General features: G+C 41.5%; 1 protein-coding gene across 6 annotated transcripts in view; it reads right to left on the bottom strand.

Annotated features, from left to right (window-relative positions):
- The window catches only part of nrxn2b (neurexin 2b), a 714,140-nt gene that overhangs the window by 26,233 nt on the left and 660,382 nt on the right, over positions 1–27,525 (bottom strand). For 4 of the 6 annotated variants that reach the window (XM_044341047.1, XM_044341046.1, XM_044341048.1 and 1 more), the window contains 2 exons: positions 23,474–23,645; positions 5,948–6,037 (listed from right to left, as the gene is read on the bottom strand). In XM_044341047.1, coding sequence (XP_044196982.1) covers positions 5,948–6,037; positions 23,474–23,645 — 262 coding nt within the window. The remainder of the gene's footprint in view (positions 1–5,947; positions 6,038–23,473; positions 23,646–27,525) is intronic. The other 2 variants (XM_044341049.1, XM_044341051.1) reach the window with 1 other exon arrangement.

Genomic DNA, 27,525 nt, shown 5'->3' with positions numbered 1-27,525 from the left:
ACGCATCACTGACTAGAAAAGCAAAACTCTAAAGGATTGAAAATTTTCCTAGAAACCTTGTAGTGATTTCACAAAATCTACATGCTTGTGATCATTGACGCCCACAGTAAATTGATTTCTTTGCTTTCAGTCTTTCATGAGGTAATGAGGGATTTGAGGGACAATTCAGGTGCACTCACTCAGGTTTGTTACCTCCAAAAGTAAAGTGGCTGAACTTTTGGCTTGGACTTCATAGAGTTGTCACTGTGTTCCCAAGTCTCAGCAATTACTCTGGTGAGTGTGTTCATCATAATCCATAAAAATGATGGCCCAAGCTAGGAAAATGAGACGAAAGTTGTGAACAACTGGAGGCTCTACCTGGTTGTATTGAGATTAGTCTTCATCTATTAACAAAGTTTGAAATTTTATGGATGGCTGACTTTTGTCTGATCAGTCAGAGTGGCTTTACTGTACTAACTGTCTGTATTCTATCTGTCATGGGAAATGTAAAAGACATCACTTCCTGTGTGCCTGACGATTTTTCTAACAAAAGACCCAACTGCACATTTAAAAGCTTTTATCAGTTGGGTACAGGTTGCATCACACTTTTCTGATGTCAGTTACAAATAGAGGACAGAATATTATTGAGATGACTTCTTCTGGGAAAAGTGAACTGCCTTAGAAGCTGTTGCAGTAACAGGAGTAATAGCAAGTATCTAGTTGCAGCTTTGCATCGTTGCACCATCCTCGGCTTTTTTTCTGAACAGAGAGAAATGGCTTGTCTCAGATGAGCTGTGGTCGGTAATTACTAGCTGAGCTGAGCCAAACAGGGGAGTGGGCTGGGCTTGGGCCACGCTCGGCTTGCTAATGCACAGATTGCTTGTCGGAGGCTGTGAAATAATGGCTGTACGTCTGCTACAACCCCCAGAATGTTGGTGGAGAGGAGGGCAGGGGACGAGGGCTTGTGCTCTCGCAAGGCTTAGCCCCTCCCCGGCTGTGAGCGGCAATCACCTGGAGGAGGTGATTGCTGTAGGGAGGCAGAGGAAGATTGGAGTGGGGGGATGGGGAGGTAAAAGGATGATCTCAGTTTACGGTGGATGGGATATGAAAAGGACTGCAGCTAGAGAGAGCAGCATCTTTCTCCCACCACCCTCATCGTTACGCCTCTCTCATCCTCCTTCCACTCCTGTTATCTTTCAGAGAGGAAGGATGCCATATGGTTGCAAGGAGCTTCTATCTGAAATGTTTTCTCTTAGTCGAGTTGCAGGGTGGGAGGGATGGCCCACAATTCACCTCTGTCAATACACTACTTTGTGATGTGCATAACAGAAAGTTGGACCATTTGCACACAGTCTTTATGGGTTTGTGTTCACAAAGCCCTCATGCGCCTGCAGAATTTCTAGTATGTGTATCAACAAACAAGAACTCCCCCAATTTCCATTTTCTTCTCTAAAGAAAAAAAAAAAAGAATAAGGAGGGAGAAAGTCGAAGAAGACTGGAGCACAATGGGGGTGGGGTGGGATGCTGACAAAGTCGATTATGAAGTGTTCCCAAGTTATCTCCTCAGCACACGGCTCTCTTTGGTAATTAAGAGCGTTTTGCTATTTTACTCCTCAGAAGTTGGGCTGGTTTGGGTAGAACACTATGAATTAATTGTGTTTGACAATGGAGATGAGGGGCCAAATGCAGCATGAAGTTAAGACTGAAAGCCTTGTGAGGCAGTGTGAAGCCCTGAGGTCCTTGAAGACAGCTGAGGGCGCCAAGATTGTGGTGGTAAATCTGCAGGACTCAGATGTGTCTCTATCTCTGATCCTATATCTGTACGTAGATCTTAAACAAGTGATACTGTCGAGGGAGAGACACAGAGAGAGATAGCATGGTGGTTAGCAGGGGACAATCTTTTCTCTTTTTATTCACTCCAGCTGTGACTGTGCTGTTTTTAGGCCATTTCATGGTAGGGGACCATGAAATAACAGCAAAGTGTCTCTTCATTGCAGCTACAGAGCCCCTTTCTAGCTACTTTTCTGCTCATGAGCAAGCATGTTAAAATTCAAACAATTTCACCCTACTTCCCTCAAATATGGCCATAATAGTGCAGAGGGCTAAAATGAGAAAACAAGATAGTAAGTCAGCGGGATATGAAGCTCATCATGGGGGGCTGAAAGAGACTCAAACAGATTTGACTGTGGCCTGATGTGAGAGAATCTCTGAAATGAAGCTGGAATCAGGAATAGCAGATCTGGACCAATGCCTGGCCTGGAGATGTTGATTTGGGTTCTGGCCCCACACCAAGTGGGAGGACTTGATTGCTTTCGATTAGGGAAAGGGGGAGCTCACACCACACCATTAAACACTGAACATTAAACCTGGTTGTGGAAGCTTGCTTTTTAGGCCACAGAGACCTGGTGTCCTACTGTTCCTCCTCCCTCTTCCTTCCTGTGCTCATGTAGCTCATCTCAGAGCTTGATCGTCCTGCTGTTGGAGAGCTCCAGAGGGATAGACTTCTTGCCAGAAGAAGATGTAAAGCTCCGATTCTTTGGGGAGCTTTATTCGCATCCTTGCTCATCTGCTAAAAGGGAACAGCTAAGGGAAATTGATTCTTGCTGGTTATTTGTAATCTTTATTTTTGAGTGGAGCTCCCTGATGACATCAGGAAACTGCAACACATTGTTATTGTTTCTAAAGAAACAAACTACACTGACGTAGGGAAATGCCTGTGAGGTTTTTGGTGAAGGATGGCAGCAGTAGTTGAGGAAAAATAAAGGAGGATCTAAGGAGAGACAGGAAAAAATAAAAGCTATGAAGGGCAGATAAATAGCAGAAAACCTGGGATGACAGATCTATCATGAGGAGAGAGAGAGCGATGCAAGGAAAAGAGGACGCATCTGAGTAAGTTTTGGCTTGGATGGAGCTGTTGAAAACTTTTGGGACTCTGATTTTTCCCCTCCATTGGGTCCCTGTAATGGCTGCCATTTTGGATTTAGTCAGCAGGCACAGAGTCAGCTAGAGATGTTCACTCTGATCTGCCTCACACACAGTAGGGGAGATGGGATAAGGGCTTCAGAATGAGATGCGGTGACACAGTGCAGCTCTCTTCTAGGACACTGCTGGCTCCAATGACTTCCACAAGTGCACGAGTCTTGAGATCAATGATGCAGTTCTAAGACCAGTGAGATCTGAAAGACGTGGAGGTCTTTCATGCTTGTTGAATTTTACAGAATTGACAAAACATTAAAAGCACAGAGAGAGGAGACCCATGGGGCTGATTGTTTTGTGCAGTCTGGCCAAGAGCTCTGAAGCATGTTAAGACCATTTGAGGCATTAATGAAATGAAGTCGCCAGAGACTGGAGAGCAAAACACAGCCTGGACCATTACTGGACATCTATTACAAGAGGAATGATCCAGGCTGTTTACCACACAACGCTCATACACCATTCACCCTGCATAACAAAGGACATACAGTACAGAACATTTAAACACAAAAAACATGTTCCATTTCCTCAGTGGTGAAAACAATAAATGTTAAAGGGACCTTCATTGAGTTCTTCAAATATATTTTGTTTGAATGATCCAGAGCAGGTGCGTCACTTTTGAATTTGGTGTTCAGTTATTTGCTTTGTTTTAACCCTCTGAGTTTTGCAGTACAGGGATGTGGAGACAAGGGGAGGAAGTTGCCACTTGGAGATTTTTGTCTTTTAGTAGTAGTTAGAACTTAGTTAGCTTTTTTATTTAGTTTTTGTCTCGAGCGATCGCTGCTACCTGTCCAAGTTCTTCCAAATACTGACATCCAGGTCCAATTGCAAATTGCAATTTTCAAATGTTAAAACATAATTTATAACAGGGTTATAACTGAGGGCTCTCTGAATTTGTTACCAGCAGGGCAAAGCTGGAAATTTGTCAAATTGTTTCAATTTTCGGCTGGCGGTGGAAGGTGGGGTGTCATGAGAGAAGCCCTCAGCGGTTAGTGTGGGTGGAGTTTGATTTGCTGTTAGGTGGTTAGATTCTGCTTAGAGGTCTCTCAGCTTTAAGTTCTAGCCGCTTCCTTATCAAAGCAACAAACAGCCTTTAACCCTTTGAGCTGGGAAATGTCCGCTAATCCCCCTCATTATCTAGACTGATATGTCCTTTATGCAAACAGTATCTTAGAAACCACTTTGCCTCTTCAGTCCATGACGTGTGTATGACATTTCATTAACACACCCAATCAAATTAACAAATAAGTTACATATTTCTGAATATGCGCCCTGATCAAAGCCCCCACTTGAGGTTTGATGGAGATTATTTGTTTATTTCGTCTTCCCACTTTATCCCAATGCTCTCATCTAAATGATTGGATACAGACTCATTTCAAGCTATAGAAGAAAGAGAATAATACATTCAGTTTCACTCTCTTTAGAGTTTCATAACATGCACAAATCATTTCATAAGTGGGTAAGTCATTTTTTATTGATCCAGTTTTTCATTCAACTTTCATCTCCCAAGCCTTTTTAATTCTGATTTGTGTCCTAACTACCCTCAGCAGAAGTGCATTCCCTGACGCACCGGAGGAGAGCAGAGAAGTCAGTTTATAGGAGCTCGAGATGAATGCAAGGATTGTTTTGTTTCCATGAAATAAATATGCAAGTGCTTCATTTATCTTGTTTGTCTGATGCATTAATACTTTATTTTGCTCTCGGAGACAAATTTTATCATCTGAATTCATCCCTGCATGTGTTATCGTTGACACTACCGTTTCAAAGGAGCCCCTGGAGCTAATTGGCTAATGTTTAAAACTCTTAATTCATAATCTCAATACATCTCTTATGCAAATAGAAAAGCTAATGCAAAACTTGCTGTAAAGTCTCTAGCTTTGGACATTCTGATAATCCACACAAAACCCATAGATTCTCATCTCTACATGGTCGATTTTATACACTAAATACTCTAGTTACGCTTCCTTGATTTTCAATCTACCAGACTTCACAATACGCACAGAAGTGCATGAGAAATGAGTGTCTGCAATGCTTTCACTGCAACACGGAAACTATTTTGGGACTCAGCTGCATTTAACTTTCTTTCAAATTAATTTTATTCCAGTTTTTTTTTTTTTTAAAGAATCAACCACCTTCAGCAGCACAAACACACGGCACAAGACAAAGACAAAGAGGTTGGGACATTCGGCACTCAAAGGGTTAAAGAGTCATCACTTTGATGGGACCACATTGGATGGTCTAGTTATGGCTAGTTATGCATAAATGTTGGGCGGAAAGTGGCGCCCACATGCTGCAATGAATGTAGATTAATCACTGAACAAACTACTGAACAACAGTCCCTTTAACTTTTAGTGACTTCCATGGGGGGGTTCTGTTTCTTGAAAATCCAGTTATAAAGTGATATTTTTTTTTTTTGTTTTCATGAGTGATTAAATATAGTCAATGCAAGTTCACATTCAGCCAACAAAAGACACAGGAAAGAAGCAAACGTAATCAAGAGTCTATTTACATGTGGTCAAGTTATTAAGGGGGTTATGTCGGGTTATTTGGGGGTTAATCCTCTGAAGAGATGCAGCCCCAGTTTAAGGTGCTCTGGATATGGTCCCCTGGATATCTGCACCCCAATGCTAGAGGATGGTGCTGTTACTCAAAACATTATACTGTAGTTTATTTTGACTGCCAATTATTACACAGCAAGCTGTAATGTAACAATATGTCGAAAACAACAAATCTTCCGGCAATGTCTTATTGCCATGTTGTTTGATTCGTTTTCATACTAATAGAAATAAAGAATAGTTGAAAGTGATGAGTTATGATATATCAGCCAATCATTATTTGGTTTGTTAGATTTGAGGATTAGAGAGGGGACCTACAGGTCTGTTAAAGAGCCAAATCACATTCAACCTTGTTGCGTGGCACTGCACCTCCTCCAGAGTGGTGGTTAACGGTAGGTTAGGCGGTTAGATCATTAGTGGAGTTAAAGGGATTTTATTACCTTTGTCGAGTAGCCACTCGTCAACTACCCGACCGAGTCGGTATGGGATTCTTTGTCTAGCAATAGCCAGGCGCTCATTATCAAAGTTCCCTTTAAGAAATTTGGAGAAGACAAATTAAGAGAGGTTACAAAAAATCTGGAAGTTGAAAGGTTAGAGGTTAGAAGGGCAACATGGCAAATGTTTAGCAAGTTATGTACTTTAAATCAGCTTTAGTTAGGACAGGAAGAACTTGAGGATGTGCTTTTGGGCTGGTTTGTTTGGTTAGGCAAGTTAACAGCATTCTAGTTACCTTGAGTTTAAATGATTTTTTAAGTTAAACAGATTTATAAATTATTTAGATATAGTATTGCATTTGTAGAATGGCTAACTTATGATAGCTATCCGCAAAGTCAATACACTTTAAAAATGCATTAGCAGTAATGAAGTAAATTAAACTAGAATCACACACAGAACCAGCAATCATTGAACAACAGAATTATTACACTGTGGAAGAATAAAGCAGAAAAAAAAGACATTTCAGTGTCAGCAATAAACCATTGTTATTTCACATGAGCATGAGATAATCACACAGTACTAAAACACATTTCATGGTTGCTTCAAGGAAGACATATTTTAGTTCCCGTTTCACACAAAGTCACTGATTAGCAAATCACCACCTCACAAATCCGACAACAGGATGGCATTCTGCCTGTGCTGCATCTGTTGGATCTGACTCTTCTACTTCAACTAAGGCAAAAAGGATTTAGTGAAACTGTCAGCACTCTGTTTTTCTCAGGTTTTTTTCCTTATGCATTAATTGAGCACTTCTCAGTGGCACTTGGCAATTAGCATCACTTCATCAGCGTGTCAAAGAAGTTTCATTGCCGCTGTGCAAACTTATTATCCCTCACTTCACTTCAATCAACCTCGGGGTCATGCTGCGTACATCTCCAACACCGTCAACAGAGACAGAGCTGGAATTAAGGAAGATGAGGGCTGATGGCGGCCGGGCTGGGGCTTTGATGAAGTCTAGTGTGGTGGCAATGTCAGAGGCTTAATTAGGAGTTATTGTCTATGTCAAACAGCAATATTTGCAGATTATAGGCTAAAAATCAGAGAGCTATGCTGGCAGTGATTTCCAAAAATGGGGTCAGGGAATCCCATGGCGTCCATGAGGAGGGACAAAGTTCCAGGGGGTTCCCAGAAAATGAAGAACATGCTATTATCACTATAATTTACTGGAAATTATCTAATTTACAACACGCAGGTGTGAGAAATTGAATCTAAAATGTGTATCTCTCCATATACAAGGTGACACGATTCAACTGCAAGAGAGTGTTCACACCAATGAGCATGTGTTTGAAGTGTTTTATTTGAACTCTGGAGCACTTAATTACCTCCCACTAACCCAAGCACCTAATAACTCACATAAAGCAATCTACTTGTGAGTCTGAGTTCTGTTTACTCCTGGTCCTGCTATGGTTTGCCACTGCAAGTCAAAATGAACCACATACATAACTATATCATACAATACAATATCTTTATCTTTAAAGTTACTGAAAACACAATCTGAGCAAATTAGAGTTTGAAGTTTGAAACATGAAATTTTGCAGAGCCGTTGGACTGGACAGATACTGCCGAAATGATATGAAACACGCGAAAGACTTGAAGAGTTTGGGAGCAAAGTCTAAACAGCAAACAGAAGAGCTCAAGGTATATACTGCATCTTAACTAGTATCCTTTGATTTTTGCTCCCCCACTCTGTGCTGCTGCAGAGATCTAAAATAGACCACCTCTCAGTTCTGCAGTACCTACTTCTACTCCCCAGGGGTCTCTCTACCCACGCCTGCCTGCGCAATAATGTCTCACACAGGCTGAGGAGGTGTATGTGTGTGAGTGTGCATGTGCATGTGCATACTGTACACTATGTGAACATACACGGTTGTTTATGCATGAGGAAGAGGGCAACAGTGAAAAAAAAAATAAAAGAAAGGCAGTGGAAAGAAAGAAGAAATTGAATGACAGATGGCAGATGGATGGAGAAGTGTAGGACAGCCAGGATGAACATGTAAGAGTAGGTGGTTCCAATGAGCCATATGACTCAGTGGCATTCATATACTGCACCTATAGCTGTGTGTTCATCTGGGTGAGGAGTGACTCACAGGTGCAGGTCAGATGCAGGAAATGACAGAAGGGAACTGAAGCAGTTAAATTGTTACTGGATGTTTTGATGTTTCTATAATATATAATTGCTGGTAATGATGCTTTTTATTACCTGCAATAATCCCTCAATTAACCCTGCAGGGGGTCTGAAAAGTCTAAAAGGTTGAACCATTATAATTATTATTATTTTTTTTTCCTTTAGTTTAAGTGATTTGAAAGCCACTCTTTAGAAACAGAATTGCATGAATGGTTTACCTGTGATAACAAATATTCTTTGGGAACATACTACATTTTTCCCGTCTCTAATGGCAGCAAAGTGTTCTAAATTCAGAGAAAAATGTATTGTAGCATATTAGTGTGACCAATTACATCACACCAATGGTTCACATCACACTTAAAGGGGCCATGTTATGATAAACTCACTTTTTCACTGCTTGTGTGTTTATATTTGGGCCTCTGATGTGCCTACTAAAGACATTCCACAGGGTGGTCTTATTCCACAGTTTATGTGGAAGTCAGTTTGGTGTGCGCTGGCTTGCTCTGAACTCATGTGATTCAACAAGCCATTCAGATTTGATGCCCCTTCTTACATCACTTAGGGCTTCGTTGAAAATGTAAGTGCCTCCTCATCTTTGTTTCTTCACCCACGATTTCTGGACAAGGAAAAGTGGCTGGACTGGTAGCAAACACAATATGTTTAAGTTACGAGTTAAATGTTGTTGACTGTAAAGACCAGCACAAATCACTACATTGGACCCCAGCATCAGAGGACAGAGGAGCTGAGTAGTTAAATTTTATTTTTGATGGTAATGTCCCAGCTAAAGTTAGCAAACACCTTTATGTCGAACATGTAGGGGGCTGATGTGTAGGACTGATACGAAGCCATTGTTACTGTAGCAACTAGCAACAGCAGTGTTTTTAGCATTTCAGGCTGCCTCGGGAGCTGAACTCCACTAATGGTAAGTGAGACATAGTGGCTGTATCCATGGCTTATACAGCTGTAACTAGGAGCTTTTTGACCATGAAATCATGCTAACATGCTGTTTGTAAATAGACCACAATAGTGAAAATATTAAACTGGAAAATATTAAGATTAGCCAGGTACCACTTGGTGATTAGCCTCCTGGAGAAGCAGTGCAGCAATAACATTGTGCCAGGCAGACAACCCCACTTTAGAAATGACAGACACTCTGCAGCAATCACTGAACTAGAAGAGGAGAGACTGTTGCTGCTGGAGTAGAGAGAGCAAAGGGAAAGATGGGAAAAAATGAGAGGGGTGTGGTGGGTGGGGGAAGGGAGGTTTGCAGAGAAGAAGGCGATCAAAATAATAACAGAGCGAAAGGAAAATAGTGGGAGGCAGTAATCCTTAGTGAGATGAATCAATCCTGTGAGTGTATATTCTCCTCCTACTGCTGCATCTACTATCTCGTCCACAAATCCTGACTAAATCTTCTCCCTCTCCTAACTTGTCTGAATCACACTGAGGCAGGGAAAGTGTAGATCTATGTCAGTCACCACTAGTAACTTAATCCTATGAAAGATCCTTTTCATCATCCAAATAATAGTTCATATGGACCATCAGCTGGAGAGATGTCCTTCTCCCTCTAGTGGCAGCTGTGAGACACTGCAGTCAGGAAACAGCTCGGGAAGTGATGTTTTAAAGGACCAGTGTGTAGGATTTAGTGACACCTAGCGGTGACGTTGCAGATTGCAACCGACTGAATATCCCTCCCCTTCCAAACGTGTAAGAGAACCTATGGTGGCCGTGAAACTTGTGAAAGGCCCTCTCTAGAGCCAGTGTTTGGTTTGTCCATTCTGGGCTACTGTAGAAACATGGCAGCGCAACATGGCGGCTCCGTGGAAGAGGACCTGCTCCCTATATAGATATAAAGGGCTCATTCTAAGGTAACGAAAACACGATTCTTATTTTCAAGTGATTATACACTAATGAATACATATGAATATTATATTACATTTCTACCAATAGATCCCCCTAAATCTTACACACTGGTCCTTTAAATGGTTTTAGCCTCCTTTTTCCCTCTATAGAATCTTTCCTTACTTTCTCACTTCCATCGCTCTTTCCTTAATCCCTTTTCCTTTTCTTTCTCACTTCTACCTCATTCTTGCCTGCTTCTTTTCCTCCATCCGCACCTGTCCTTGTCCCCCCCTTGTTCTCAAACAATCCTTCATCCACGCTTCATTCTGTCCTCTTTCTTACCCTCCTGCCAAAGTCCATTTTGATTTCTTTTTCCCCTAATTCCTCCCATGCACCATTCTCTCCTGGCACCTTCGCTTCCTACTCCTTTTCCATTATTTCTTCTTTACTTAGCACCTTCCTTCCTCTTCCCTTCTTCATCCACTACTTCCCCCCTTTCGTCCTCCACTCTCCCTCTTCACCTTCTTCAACTGCAGTTAGTTTGTTCTTTCTCTCTCTCAATTCCTTCTTCCCTTCATCCACAGTCTCCTCCTTTCCTCTTCCATCCTCGCACTTTTCTCTTACTTGCTCCCTTAATTTCCTCCCTTTATTTTGTTTACCTTCACTTTATCCCTCAATCCTTCTTCATTGCCTGCTAACATAGTGGGTTTATTACTAAGAGATTAAATGTGCCACATTGTGAACCAGGCAATACCATCCATTACGACACAAACACACACACAGTTTGACTAAGTGTAAAGTGGGTAAAGTAATAAATGCTATGAGTGAAGTGTGTGTACATTATGCAAATGTGTGTGCAGTCTTTCCCTGGCAAACAGGAGTGAGTGACAACATCCTCATCAACAACCAAAAAAATAACCAAGGTTGGTTTTGTGCATCTACTCAAAACAAAACGGACAAGGCGAAGAAAACTGGGGAAGCGACAATGGAGAACAGAATGTGATTGTGAGTTTAATTTGAGCGAAATTAGATGTAGAACTACCATAGAAAAAAATGGCACAAAGTTATGTTGGACAGCTTTTTGTGTCATCTACACTGCAGTGTATGAAAATCTGAATTCCTACGTGTCCTGATTGTTTGTTTGCATCTGTTTGCACTCGGATCCTTGGAGAAATAAGTCATTCTGAGCGAACCGGTGAAACTTTTCCCTTCCTGCTCTTCTCCGCACCAGCTGAAGCCTGCTCTGCATGAGAATGGGGGGATAGATTAAACAGCTGGGCCCTTCTCTTCTCCCCCAACGTCATTATCGCACTCGCTCTGCTCCTAAGACTATTCCCATCGCTTGATATGAAAGGCAGAGAAACAATGCTATCCGACCTGGCGCTCAAGGAAATCTGATATAATAGCCAAATGGACACCAGTGGCTATTGTATGTTTACATGTGACTAAGATTTCCCTAAATGTGCACTCAATGTGTTTCTCCTTTGGAAAAATACTGAATATAGTTGTATAATTTCCTCTGTGGCTTCAGAGGAGCTTTGTCAAGTGTGAGAAAATAACCACAGTAATGTCATAGCGATTTCATCAGGGTCATCTACACGTGGGCTTGAGACTACAAATTGATAATCAAAAGCTTATGCTACAATCTCGGGGTGTAGGAGTTAGAATGATACAGGAATTTACAAGTCAGGAAGGGTGTAAGGAAGTATGCTATTGGTTGCATTATGGGAAGTGTAGGATACAGTGTTTTTGGACATTTACCCCTATCTGTGACTTAAAGTTAAGATGCCCCTGTTGTGTCCATTTTGTCCATTTTTAAAATTTGTCTCCAACAAGTCCCCAAACATTATGAAAGTGCAACATTAAATCACTGAAGTATTCTCTCTCATGTTTTTGTAGTGTTTGGATTATGAGCTGGCACATGTAAACATTATGTATCATTCACAACAACCTAGTTAAGATTCTTATCCTAGATTGTGGTGCATGTAGTATTATGGAATAATAAGATGTTTACATGTTTTGTACTTACATGCAGCAGTCACAAGCCAGTTATTTAGTTGAAACATGGCCCCGAGTGTTAAATAAATGAGTCTTCACATGTCAGAACTGTATTTTCCTAAGGACTGGTCTTAAAGATAACAGAAAGAGACATATGTATTTTGTTGTTGTTATTTTGTGAATCTATTTAATCTGTTATTTTGTATTCATAAGGCATGTATAATATGTGGACATATGGGCAAAAATGTGTCTAATTAAAGGTGCATATAAATATCTTGAACCAGACATACATGGTCCCTGCTAATGACTCACACTGAACATCAGAGGCTGGTTCACACTTATCCACACTAATCATGTATGTTTTCCAGCCAACATGCCTGTAGCTCTTGAGCCCTTGAGGCCAGGAGCGTTCACCCTGAAACACTAGTGTTCATCTCTAACTCTGGAAGCCAGAAACTTGTCTCGCCTCCTATTGTGCCCTGTGTTCGGTGCCTGGAGCATCAGCTGGATTTACAGCTATGATGGGACCCTTCCTGAGTTGGTATCACAGCTGCTGTGCAAGGGGCAGCGCAAGGGCACTCTGATTGACTGGCACCTCGGGGAGACACAAAGCAAGGTGGAGGACAGATGAGAGACCATCTCGGCATGCTGGGAGTGCAGAGTATCTGTTTCTGTGTCTGTCTGGGAGAGTTGGACTCTGGTGAGCTGATAATCCAGCATATGAATCACACACTGTTCTGTCTAGCTCGCTGTCTCCTGCTGCATGTGTGTGCATCTGTGTGAATACATGTGAGTGTGTGTGTGTTGAGACTCTCCAAGGAGCCAACTGTATATCATGTAGCTCTGTAGGCAGCCAGATGCCCTTGTACAGGACACCCACATCGGAAATCCATCCACAAGAATGGAGATTACATTGGAGACGATTGGCCATCAGCCATCCCACTCTCCCTCCCTCTTATAGAAACCTCTCTCTGTCAAGCTAGCCTCATTCTGTTTTTCATTAGGTAACTTTAGATGGATTGCCCTCACCCACTGGCTGTTTTTGAGAGCAGATGGGAAGAAGAAACCACTGTTCCATGTACTGTAACCCTGTAGTAACCCTGTAACCCTGCTAGTAAAGTCATTTTTGTTTATTATTAAGTCCTAAAACTCTTATTTTCTCAAAACAAAATCTGACAGTGCAGTAAAATAATTATTTTAAACCATTTCTGATATATTTCTAGGGTGTCAGCAGACACAATGCTGCACTAAAATCAAGAAAAATGACGTGACTGTAGAAAATTCTCGAAACTTGTTAAGATAATCTTCGTGTGCAGCCATTTTTGTTCACTTATTTAGAGAACAAGACTTTCAGGGCTCAAAAATTAATCAAACGTCTTTGATAAGATGAGGTTTTAGGCAGCGTCGTTTTGCTCCCCCAACTCTTTTATGGCAAAGATTGCAGACAAGTTGTGTTTCTTTATGTGAAACGCGCGGGAAAAGCAAGCGATTTACCTACCCACCACACTCCTTTGTTCAATGTAAACACGTCGTCCACCGCTGGTGTTGGCGTGCATTTGAAACAGACGACATCTCACTGTTATAACTGTTCGCTCATCTTTCATCTGTGCAGTAGTTATCAATCCAACAGCTCGTTTTCATTTCCTCCCCTCTCTCTTCTCGCTTCGACAGGATCCTCACCACCTTTCATCTTGGCCACGGTGGATTTGTGTGAGGGTGGCTGCCAGAGTGAGCCCCCCCACTCATGTGGAAATCAAAGTTGTCACTTCTCTAATTACCCAAAGCAATCTTTTCCCTCTCCTGCTCTGCACTACTTAGCTGTCTCTCCCTCTCTCTCTCTCCTTGCCCTCATCATTACTTTCTTCACAGTTTCTCTGTTCGCTCTGTCTTTCTCCATCATCCCATAGCCACAGGCCAATAATTGGAGATACCTTCCAACTGTGCAAGATCCAATCAGAACGTGTCGCAGAGCACCAGAGGCCCAATAAGAAGCAGCAGAATGAGAGGGAACTGTCATCAGTGACAAGTGACTAAGTTGGCTGACTTCAATTAACTCTTTCTGACTTTTTTTTGCCACACTTTCCTGAACATAATGACAAGTAAAACAGAAATCCAAACTGTGACAAATGTCAGTCATGCATCATATCAGATCAGTGGCCGAGGAGCACTTGCAGTTGCAACATTTTGTGCTTGAGGGTGTTATAAGACTGGAGTGTGACTTTAAAAACTCCATCTGCTATAACACCAATTATAAGAGAACCACTCCACAACATGTTTAATTTATGTGCCAATTTATTTTGCCAACACAGACTGAAATAGAAATCAGCTTACTTCTTGGGAGCATGGAGGCTGTAATACTTAACAAGTACTAGTGAGTCCTGCATTCAAAGTCAGATGAAAAAGTGTGCTTGAGTTAAAATGTGTGCTGGTAAAAATGAAGGTACTCAAGATATTTCAGAGAAGTGTGCACTCAGTTTCCAATTTAGCTAATGAATGCAGTCAAATACAGAAGCCCTTCAATAAAGCCTCCCTTCATGATGGTTTTAATGTTCATTTTAGGGCTGAAACAATTAGTCCATTTATTGGTTAATCCCTAGAAAAATGATTTCCACCTTCTCAAATGTGAGGATTGGCTGTTTTTAAAGTTTTATATCAGTTTAAACTGAATATCTTTGGCTTTTGGACTGTTGGTAAATATTTATTACTTACAGCCTTAGTTCAGTTTTGTTGAAACTGTTTTTAAAACTGTTGTTGATTCAACTTTATGGTCATTTTGGAGGCTGTTTGTGTTGTTGTTGAGTTGCACTGTGTTACTGTATATTGTGAGAGGTGTTTCTACCACATTTATATAAATGAAGGTAAGAAATAGTCCTGGGCTGTTGTATTACACTGCAGTAGTGTAAGCTGAGTGCATTGTTGTAATAGCTAGTTGGCATTAATTTAAACTACTTCATGTACTTTATGTTGGTAGTTTAATCTATGACAAAGACAATGCATTATATATAATGAGCTGATGAGATGTTTTGTATGTTAAACATTCCTCTGTAGTGGAATAAAAAGTGCAATATTCCCCTCTGGAATGTAGTGGAGTAATACCTTAAATTTGAATAATTGTATTTAGATCCTTTCCACCACTGCCTGATATGTGGACTTCTGCAAAGTGGAATGAATCTGACTTTCGCCACAGGGCCTGGTGCTGTTGAAATGGTGCATACTTTAATTACTAAAAACACTTGAAAGAAGCCTGGTTAGTATACAAGTACAGCTCCTGAGCAATAAGATAGTAAAGATGGTTTCCTGCCAAAGCCACACTGTGCTCACAGCCACACAATCATCTATCATCTTCTGCTCAGTGGACCATCAAAGTCACATAGAGCCTCTTTTCCATACTTCTTGCTTGAAGGCCCGAGCTGGTGAAGTGAAATCTAGTCCATGCACAACTAAAGTCTGTATGCCTCCAGCCATTTGTCTGACTGCATTGTCTTGTAAAAAGTACACCCCTCTCCTGTCCAAATCCTGTTGCTCTCCCCTACTTTTAGCATTTTAACGTGCACCGCTGAGTGCTTTTATATTGCTTTTGCCAAAGGGAAGAGGGAAGCACATCTCCTGGGCTGCCTCAACCTCCTCTCCTCACATTGTCTCTTTATCTTTCATGCGTATTCACGTTTGGTTTTTCTTCCTTCTATGACTGTGGAGGTCGCAAAAAGACAAAGATGGATATCTAGAAACAGTGGAGACATAAAAGAAAGGATAAAAAAGGGGTAGGAGGAAGGAAAGAGTGCAGCTGAGAGCTTTGTTGACCCTTTTTCTTAGACCATTTATCTGAGGAGTGAGAACATCTTAACAGCTCAGTCAGATGAGCTGGAACTGACCTTGTTGGCACAAAGACTCTCTCTCTCTCTTTCTCTGTGAATCCATGTCTCTCCTCCTCCCTTGTCCCTTCCTCTAATGGTCAGCGTTACAGAATGACAACAGGGAACGGCAAAACCTCTGTCTTTGTACTTCGCTTCTTTCCTCTGATGCTCTTGATTTATGATCTGTATTAAGTGGTGTGTTGGTCTCCTCGAAATGAACGCTGTTGTGTCCCAATGCATTTCAAGTAGCAAGTAATTTGCGTGCTTGTTATGAAATGATTTCTGACAATATTACGTTGTGCGTGCATGTGCCTGCATGTGAGCGGCGAGCACATGCTACATCGTAACGTACAGGCTCTATGTAATCCTTCCTGCTGTGATGCAATCCAATTTGTGAAGTGCTTATTATTCAGTAACATGCAAAGCCTCATCCATCACAGCGTTGACAGCAGCTTGCTTCCAGCACACATACTGGATCTCGCCTCTGTATTTTCCCCTCCCTACACCTCTCCTTCTCCATCTCTTCATTCTTATTCTCCTTCAGTCCATCATCTCCCAGCAATGCATCCCCAGCACTTTGCTGTAGAGTATTATTGCTTTTCCTCTCCTCTATCTCCCCTGCCGTCAACCCGTCTCTCCGTGCGTTACTACACCCCCACCCGCTGCCACTTCCTCCGTCTTATTCTACTCAACTGCAGCTCAGTCAGAAACTAAAGCAAAGTGACAGTTTCTTAATAGATCTACTGCCTGTAAATACTGGCAAGTGAGAATGAAACAGAGTAAGTGAGGAAGAAAGATGGCGCACTGTGTGCTCTCATTGGTCATAATGACACTGTTATGAGGCAGCAAAATATGGTAATCACAGCCAATACACTGCAATGGTGACAATATAACTACGGTTGTAAAATGTATAATGATTATCCAAAGCTCAGGGGGACCGCAATGAAGTCAAAATGCCAAGTGTGGTATTAACCCTCAGGAAATGGATGGATTTTACCACAAGCTCCCATCTTACCGTAATGTCATAATTTACTGTGGCAAATGACTATAATCACAAAAAGAGTCAATGTGAGGCGATTTTCAAAGAGAGATGACAATGAGATGATGGGGGAGTGTATGACAAAGCAGAGAGAGAGAGAGATAGGTAGGCATTCATGCAACAACACCTCCGTACACACTCCCAGGAGCACACATATCCTCAAACAAATGCTACAGTTCTTCTCTGTTGCTTTGGCACATTTCTCTAAACAGTTTTAAATTTATCAGCGATGAAGATGCATTTCTCAAAACAGCTCATACGTGCAGCAAAACACTATAGTTAACCAGCAAACGGTGTAACTCACCAAAACTTTTAATTCATTTCAAAATTAAGTTACTGTGTCAAAGTCACTGCTACCAAAATGACACATTTCTGTGACATAGTGTAACACCAAGGTGGTCGAAATGTTCAGATGTTTTGTCAGAAAGACAGTGGACTCTAGAAGTGTGAAGTCTTGTCCGACATGTTTTCACTGACACTGAATGCCTACTGTACCAGACTGTTATTTTTCTATATTTTCTATAGTGAACTGACTGCTATTCTTTATCAAAGTGAATACTCTTCAGACACTGATTTCATGAGTACAAGGTTTCACATTCCACTTTGTAAAGCAAAAGAGCACTTAGATGTGCATGTAATGTGAGGAAAAACAATTTCATTTTCCTGCAATGATCACACAACACAGTACAATACAGTAAACAGACAACAGAAACAAAACACAGGCCTACTATATTCAGCAGCATAGTGAACAAATACAGTGACAGTGCTGGAAATCATCCTGTCGATCCTCTCTGTTGGCCACAGATTCTCATCAACCTCATACCTAATGCTCTCGTGGCAATGCCGCAACCATCCTCATCACACTTCTGCTGTTATGTCATCACAAGCTGCATCCATTGCAGCTTGTGATGACAATGGTCGATGATCGTATATTTACACCTCCACTTTACACCTACGTTGCCCCCATCCCCGTCTGAGCAGGCGCCTCCATGTTCACAAACTGTAGTAATTCTGTTGCCCTCAAACTCTAACTGTATTTTACAAAACTCATATTCATGACTTCCACCTGTAAGCTAGCTGGACAGCATGTGTCATATGGGGCTAGAACAGCGAAGGTTAGATTTTGGCATTGAAAATAAAATTTGGCATTGAAAACACAACCTGAACTGAAAAAGGAAACATTGACATTGAAACACTTGTATTGGTACTGAAAACCAGTTCCACTGAAAAATAAAACACAAGCATTAAAGAATGACAGTCATACAATCTTATTCTAGTTCGATATTTTTGCATTATGATGTGTTTTTCAATGTCAATCTGCAGATTTTTTCTTCATGTCTATCTTTTTTCAGTGACAGGTTTTTTTTCAGTGTCACTGGTTTTCAGTGCCAATACAATTTTTTCCAATACAAGTGTTTCAATGCCAATGTTTCCTTTTTCAGTTCAGGTTTATTTTTCTATGCCAAATTTTATTTTCAATGCCAAAATTTAACTGTCACTCTTCTTGCCCCAATAGTGCCATTGATAGATCTACGATGTGAGAAACTCCCTATTCGTAAGTGAAGTTCAAGTTTCACTTGGCAACCAGTTTATCAGTTTGGCAGACTTTACTCTGTATCAATTTAACATGAAACATGGGCTTGGATTTTGACAATTAGATGGACTATTCTGCATGAGATGACTTACACAGTGAAAGAAGTCTAACATTTTTGAGAATAAAACTATTCCACCGGGAAGAAAACAATCTATTTTGATCACAAAGACCTACAATCAACAATTGTTAAAAATTGTAGATGATTGTACTCACTCATTTGCCTAAATGTGCTAAAACGTTTGCAAATGGTAACAAAAATGAGAAATGCTCTTTCTGCTGTGCACAAGTAACAAAATGTAACAAAAGAATTTCACATATTGTTTCGACGACTTCAACTGTTATTCGAGAATTGAGCCAAAGCAACTGAGAAAAACTGTAATATACAGTATCTAAACAGAAAAGTGAGTATACACAGACAACCACTTAGCCACACACACCTCACAAAGACATACACACACGCCTCCCTTCACCACTCAGGAACATTTTCTCCCATGAAGCTCTTTCTTTCTTCTAGTCGGATTCTTTTGGAAGCAGCAGCTGCTGGAAGAGCGGCCGTCTCCTTCTAAGAGGGGGATTAATGCTGTAGCAGGCCCCCACTCGCTAAATCTGACCTCCCCTTTGAGTGTGTGAACATCATGATCAGTTAGGGGGTGAGGAGGAGGGGGTGAGAGAGCTGGAGAGCTGGGAGAGGAAAAAGGTAAGAAGGAAAAAGGACGAGAATTGAGGAAAATTTCAAGATGGCGATCTAATAATTTTGGACTGTTGTTGCTAGTAGTGGACTGTTGATGGATATATAGGAACACAGTATTGACTGAACCTATGTTTACTTGTTTGCAAAAGGTTATTTAAGTCTCCAATGAAAGTTTGAGAAATCCTTTATACAAATGAAAATCTAAGGTAAAAGCAGTTGCACTGCACAATTAGCAATTGATTGCAGAGATCACAGTGCAAAATCAAAACAGGGATTAATGCAGAGAACCACAGACTTAGTAATTAATTAAGTATCAAAATCAGATTGTTATAATAAGCCTGTGGAACTTTGGCTGAGCTGCAGCCACTGTGGCCAAAAGCTGCAATTATGAGATAATCTTAAATGTAGTGAAACAGTAATGGAATCAGAGAAGAGTCTCAGAGAGACTCAGTAATATCAGTTACTGTTCATGGCAATATCAGTCTACAGTTAGCTAACATTAGCTACTGGACCAAGTGAGGCCATAGCAACAAAATTCTATTGCACTGGGTAAAGATATGTTTTTACTGCATATAAATTCAACAGTTTTATTTGTCAGAGTAACAATGTGTCATTTCTTCTTTCAAAAGCTACATAGTCTTGTTTTAAGTAAGAAGCTGTGAGGTTATTGAGAAATAAGAACCCCTGACGCAAACCAGAGGTTGGTTTTCTTCTGCATTGTGTATTAAGTTTTGATAACTGCATGGGTCAGGGTGGATCCCAAGTAAGTGTTTTTTGCTCAGATTCTGTGACAAATGTTCTCCAAAACAATCTTCCTTGGAATAAAAGTTGCTCTACGACTAATAAGAAGAAGCTCTAGCCTGGTCACAGCTCAAACTGGCAGCGGTTCAGCTATGAATTTTAATTTAGAACACTGATGAGGCTGCAATGTCCTAGCTGTGTGTTTATCTGAATAACAACACACCCGTCAGCCAATCAGAACTGAATATTCTTCAGGGCAATGGTATAAAATTGTAAATAAACCATTTCAGACTAAACAATTATCCACATCAGATCTGCTACCTTTCTCACAGCAGATGACCAGTAAATAAAGGGAATCGGGTGTGAAATTGTACAATTATAGTCCGTATGGCGCTGCTGGTAACACCTGCCTGTTTATCTGTGGCCAGGTTGAGGTGCTCAGTGTGTCACAGGGATGTTTTCTATTGAGTCTGCCATTTTGGAAATGTGGGAGGTAGGGTGGGCCAATAACTGTTGCTGCAGGATCCACCAGGGATACCTGACATACTGGATTAGCTGGCCGGGCACTCCTCTGACACTTTTTGTCTGCTCTCTGTCCATCAAATGCATACATGCACACACACACACACACACACACACACACACACAGACAGACACACACACAGAGGATGCACTTTGTCATGCACGCAGATGGATGTGTGCACTCTCACACGTAGAATCAGACACGGGCCAAAACACCCATAGACACACAGTCCCTGAGGACTACAAACATCACTTCTTGGGACATCAGGAGACGTGTTGTTTTGCTGTTGAATGTGCCTGACCCGTGACGACCATGTTTGCTGTCAACATCCTGTCTCTCCAAATCATCACCTTGCAGTGGCCTTCTGTTTATAAGCCTGCTGCTGGCAAGCCCAGCTTCACATGGAAACTATTCTGAATCTAACAAATGTTTTGGACACTAATTATACTGTGCTTAAATATGTGTGTGTGTGTGTCAGAAAAAGATACAGAAAGATACCCCGTTGCTGCCTTTCTAATGAGGGATGACAGATTTACATTCTCTATTTTATTTCTACTTGTCCTTGTCCTTCTCCTCTGGGATCTTTTGCATTTCTTGGGCCGTGGTCTACAAGAAAAGAAATCCCACAAGCAACTCTGTATGCACAAGTATAAAATAGGGCTCAAAACTGCAATGCCATCCCAATGAGACTGCCTGATGTGGGTCACAGCAGTCCCTTTGGGGAAGGAGATTTCACAGGAAACTGTGCTTCCTTGTTTTGTTTGAAGAACCAGACAAATGTGGCACCTGTTACACCTCACAGTGGGCCCCATTGGAGGCATCATTCATGACAACTTGTTCTACTTTCCTCTAAATCTGGCTACATGGACATTTTAAGCTGTTTTCGGTGTTCCATAGGGACAACATGACTATGATATTGTATAATAGACGCATCAAGAAAATAAAGTAGGTTTGAACGCGTTCCAATATAGTTAGTATTTTGTCCCGTTTAAAGAATCAGAAGATGGTTTAATCTGGGTCACAGGGACTTGTTTCAGCGAGGGAGCTCCCCCTTTTTCTTTCTCCTCTCTACAAAATAAAACCTCACCCTTTCACACACCTCCTGTCTCAGGAAGTTGTCATCCTCACAACCCCCCATTCATCCCCAACTCACTCTCTCCCTTACGTATTCCTCCGCCCTTTTGTGCCTCAGCCTCATCTGAGGTTTTGCTTTCCTAATGTGTAACATCTCTGTTTCCCCAGGACGCCGCCCCACCAGACGATGACGACTGGAACCTTCAAAGCGGGTGCCGGAGCCTTCAAAGCCGGTGCCCAAAAATAGTTTGAGTGTATCTAGCTCACATAAATGAATCAAAGTAAATGAATCAAAGCTACTCTACACACCAACCTGCTAGTCTCCCCCCTCATCTATTTCCTTCCCTTAGTCTCCATAACCTCAAACTTCAGTCGGGCTCCAGCCCCCAAGTAAGTAAACTAACAAACAACAACAAAATAACACTCTTCAATTCTTGATCAGCAGAGGAAAAGGAAAGCAATGTTTGACGAAGACAACAGCGGCGGTAAGGAGGGCGGAAGGAAAGAGGAATAAAAAGAATACAATATGGGCGCCTTAATGTTTCTTTAAGACACAAAACACAGACTTGGATGATGACACTCACTTGCCAATGTTAACAGGCTGCTCTGCTGTTATTTTCTGAGTGGTTAGTGCTATTGTTAGATGGAGGCTCTTCTTTGGAGCATGTGCTGTTGCGAAAAGGGCTGCATTTCCATCATAATAACAACTGAAAAGAGTGAACTGTCACAGGGAGCTTCCTCTTCTGGCTGTGATGCATGCCCCTCAGAACGGCCTCGCTGTGCTGATGGATGAGCAAGAGAATACGCTTTTCTCAATGCCAAAACAAAGCCTCAAAATATGGGATCACTGCTGTGACAGAGGATGTCGGAGTCCCATTGCTCTATATGCCAACTATAGTAAATATCATGGCCACGTTAGCAGCACTCTCCTTCCTGTTTGAAACAATGACCATACCTGATTTCAGATAACGCAGATGGAAGGCATTGACGTCAGCGGGGATGGTGATTTACAAGTCGGACAGGATCAATGTAGAATCAAAACACTGGTGATTCATGAATGTACCAGTGACTCAAGGCTTTTAAAAAAACACCTATTTTTGTATTTACCTTATTAGTTCTTCATGTGATCATTAATATCTACTATTGGCAGGCAGACAGCCTGGCTTAACCTGGTGTTTAACAAATGCAAACTCATGTTGGGAACACAAAATGTCTTCCTTTGAACAACAATGAACAAAGGGGAAACACAATGGAGAGAGAAATTAAGAGAGAGCTTCAGCATAACCAAAATAGCCTTATAATTCAGGACGAAATAGAATACCATGATTATGGTTAAACAAGCGGGGGAATTAGCACACTCCCAGCAGTGACTCATCGGATGCTTGCCCTCCTTTAGAGTCTGTGTGTGTAATGATGCTGCGTCCCTGTTTATCTTGGAGTCGAGGCATGACTTATAAACACCTCCACGTACTTTCCCAGCATGAAGTATCCTCCCACTGTACGCTGCCCAAAACCCAAGCGCACAAACCATACCTGGCTTGCATATTCACATTTTGCTGGCCTGGATTCAACGCTGGCTTTCACAGTGCCAGGAGCTACAATGGTAGACTAACTGCAGTGAGCTGGATGCTCTTAGATGGGAGATTGCTTGCCTCAGGAAGGGTGCTTGGCTCTTCCTGCCTTTCAGACTAGAACCTGGCTTAATCACCTAGAATAATGCAGACACGCTCTAAATATGAATGTCATGATAAATAAACCAGAACCCTCACAGAATGTTCTATAAAAATCACTTTCAGTGGCACATGGGAGGCTGAATTAATGAATAGTAATTATTTTCCAAAGCTTTTTCTTTCTCTCTCCACTGTGTTTACCACACGATTCAATACTATGAAGGCACTACCCTAATAATATTACCTTCCCCCCTCCCTCCCTCCCTCCCTCCCTCCCTCCCTCCCTCTCTAAGTCCCAAGATCAGGGCCCATGCTCCTACCTGAAGGGAAACGTTCGATGACAGGCTGGTTGTCCACCTGTAGTGTGGCATTGCCACCGCTGCGTGTGAATCGCACCACATGGTATTTGCCGTCGCTCACCATCACCGCGCTCTCCTCGATGATTATGTCGTCCGTTCCCACGTTGAAGATCACGCCGATCTTTCCCCTTTCCTATGGACAGAGAAGGACGAAGAACACTGTGAGAACAACATACCAGCACAGAGAAAAAACAAGTATTCACAAGTGCATTTCAGACTAAGTTCACAGTTCCACATTTGTTACCTTTTAAAGAACCAGTATGTAAGATTTAGAAGGCTCTATTGGCAGAAATGGAATATTCATAAGTATGTATTAATTAGTGTATAATCCCATGAAAATAAGAATCATTGTGTTTTCGTTAGCTTAGAATGAGTGCTTTGTATGAACACGGAGCCCACCATGTTTCTACAGAAAGGACAAACCAAACACTGGCTCTAGAGAGGGCCTTTCATGTTTTTGGCAATTCATGGTTGAGGGGAGGGGTATTCAGTTGGTTGCAATCTGTCACCTCACCAGTAGATGCCACTAAATCCTAAACACCGCACCTTTAAGCTCTGAAACTTTAATTTCCTGGAAAAAAATATTTTTTGGAGCTGGGTGTAAACAGAAAGTCCAACCAAGTCATTATATGTTTTTCCACTCTGCCCATGCTATCAGACCAACCTGCCTTTCTCTCCATAACTAACTGTTCCTCACTGTCTAATGTCCTTCCCCAACAACTGCTTCAAAAGCAAAAACACATCAAGGAAGTTTGATACCAATTCATGAATTAATAACAACAATCTTCCTTTAATAATAGATCAAACTTTGTACAGATATTCAAGGTTCCCAAAGAATGAAGCCCACTGACTTTGGTGATCTCCTGACTTTTCCTTTAACGCCACCAAGAGGTTAACATTTGTGGTTTTGAGAGAAATGTGTCGACATCTATTGGATGCACCGCCATTAAATTTGGTGCTCACTTTCATGCTCCCCTCAGGATGAATTGTGATAACTTTGGTGATCCCTTAACTTTTAATCTAGCACCATCATCCGTTCAAAATTTCAATTTGTCCAACTTTGGTTTGTGATCAAATATCTGCTAAACTAATGACATCCCCATCAGCCTGAGCTGTACTTTGTCTTTAGTGCTTATTAGCAAATGTTAGCATGCTAGCATGTGAAACTAAGATAGTGAACACAGTAAACATTTCACCTGCTGTCAGCCCAAGTACAGCGTAACAGAGACACTAGCATGGCTGTAGACTCAGTGTTGTTTCATTATCAGAGCCTCTTGAAAATTTCAGAGGTAACAGAGCACTTTTTTAATATTGAAGGTTTTGGAAGAAGATTCTAGTAAGTCCATTTAGACAACAATGTGCCTATGTTTGTGAATGCAATACATTGAAGCAATCTAATAGTCAGTCAAACAGTACTGTCACACTACAATGCAATACAATTACATTACAGCGATTGATTGAGAAGGAGCTGTATAAGTGGCATTCCTGGCAAAAATCAAAAAATATTTTCTTTGAGTCACCAAAAAGGCCCTCACTGCCTGTATTGTGATGATGCTTTGAGGCTGAAAAAGAACAAGAGTACTTGTTGAGGACTCAGGCACCTTTAGTATTCATCAACCCGGTGACCCCCTCCCCTCTCCCATCTATTAGTGTTGACAGCCGCCCACTGCTTCGAGTTTATTACAGTCAACCGCCTACTCTACTCTCATCTCCCGCCATCTCTCTCCTCTCCCTCTGTGGTTCCTGTCCTCAGTCCCAGGAAAGGTCAAAGTCATTTGCAGAGTTACAGTCTGCCAGAGAGGCATAGCACAAGGGTGAGAGAGAGAGAGAAACAGACAGAGTACATACCAGACAGCACCATTACAGACAAATTCTCTGTTTGGCAATAAATCTAGTGTTACAGTTGTGTTCTGCACTGCCATCAGATCCCAGGCAGTAACTGCCCTGCTGTCCATACCACTGGCAGGAACACTTCCTGGGTGTCACTAGAGGTCAAGCTCATTTGCAGACGGGGTCACTTTTGCAACGCTGCTATCTTCCCACTGCAGCCATGCGTCCAGGACAACTTCATCGATTCCATTGTCTCATTAGCTATGTGCATTTATTCTGCCACTTTTCATATGCCGAGATATTCAGAGGTGAGCGTGTGGCTTTAGCTTGCAGCAGTTTTCCATTATTCATGGCTGATTAAGTATTTAAAAAAGGAAAATAAACCATCCTAATGTTAACAGAACTTAAAATAGCAAGTTAATTGAGTAAATAAGTGCAGAGGTTGTACAGTAAGTTAATGAGTGGTATAATCACAGCCAAATTTATGTGCATCCTAACCACTCTTTGGTGCTGTGTAAAGTAGTTACCGTATTCAGCCAAGGCCACAGTATTGCCATGCACTGATGACAGAGGAGATTAGGGTATTAATTGAGCATGCTCAAATTGCGGTTCAAGTGGAAGTGCTGGTGGCCATGATTAATGCCGTAGAGGGATCAACAGAAAAGACACAGTTGAACAGTCAGGATAAACAATGCACTCTGAGTCAATGTGGACATGTAACAGGAAATGGACACAGTTGAGCGCTCTCCATGAAGATCAGAACTAAGTTAGACTTGGATGAGTTTCTAAGAGTGGAGCTTGATGGACTGCTCAACAAATGATCTCATTCTGCAAAGAGAGCTGAGCGTCTCAAATGGCAAAGTGCTTCCAGCTTCTTGGGCATTTAATCAATTGATTCATGTTATGGACTGACCCTTGCAGTCTTTCTGCCTGCTCTCCCCATGCCTGCCCCAAGACCAATATTGATTCTAAGACATGAATATGAATTCTATCAGAGAGAGATTAGTGAGGCACATGTGAATGAAAATTTAATCAAAGCTCTGGCTATTGATACCTTTGAGATACTGCAGCAAGAGAAAAAACAAAATAGAGATAGTGAGTGAAACGCTTTTGGTTAGAACGGAAATGCCAAGATCATCTCCATTACAGCCCACGCACTAGGAAGCTTAGAATAATCATAACACCTTTGCTTGGTGAATTAATTCAATTTGCCAGGGCAAAGCAGAATGAATCCATGCTATTAGTCTGAAAAGCAGAAGGGAGAGTGAATTTGAGTGATATTTACAGAGAGATTAGCATTTGTGTTCCGCAACATTAGGGTTCTTCCTGGTGCTGAGGGAATGTATTGAGTCCATTACGACGGGAAGCCGCTGGGAACCAGTGCTTTTTTAAAAATGATTTTAGTGTAGTGGTAATGACATTTTAATGGCCATTTCCCTTAAGCGAACATATCTCTGGAAACAGAAGGAAAAAAAAAAATTCTGAATGACTGGAAGCAGTCAAGCCTGCAACATTGAAATGAAGGGACTGGTAGGTAACTGACAATAAGCCCTGGCTGCTCTTTAAACACCACAGCTTCTAAACTACTGCTTAGCAGCCCTTAATCTGCTGCAGCTGTCGGCTAATGTCATGAATAAGAATGCAACGTTTTTGCTCTTTTATCCAAACGTTGGCTCATCTTACTTTTCTGTCTGTGGGTCAATCAGTGGTGTAGGTAGGGGGTCCACTGTGGACCAGAGGCAAAGAGCTCTGCTTTATGATACATTTTCAATTATATCCCATTAAAACCTCAAGTGCCTGGGGAAGACAGCATCTCTTTGAGTTACTGAGTTCAATTAAACAATATTCAGTGGTGGGAGGTTGAGGGAAATGCTTTGGGTTTTGTTTCTTCAAGGAAGGTTTCATTTGATGAGAACACTAGTTAAGAAAAACTCAACATTTTTTAAAGATTTCTACTTGATTATCTTTATTATTACTCAAGCACAAACCTGCTGTCCTTGTCAAATATCTCAGATCTCAGTACAACAAAAAAAGATGTTTTTGCAGAGCAGAAACTGCTGATCAGCTTCTCACACAACAGTAAGTGGAGGATAGAATTTATCTGCCAAAAAAATAAAAAAAAAGTTTGTGTAATCTTCTCATTAGGGTCTCTCCTTCCTTTTTTTTCTGAAAGACAAAGAAAT

The sequence above is a fragment of the Thunnus albacares genome, chromosome 22 (assembly GCF_914725855.1).
Source record: "Thunnus albacares chromosome 22, fThuAlb1.1, whole genome shotgun sequence".
Lineage (NCBI taxonomy): Eukaryota > Metazoa > Chordata > Actinopteri > Scombriformes > Scombridae > Thunnus > Thunnus albacares.
This window is presented reverse-complemented; position numbering and strand designations above follow the sequence as displayed.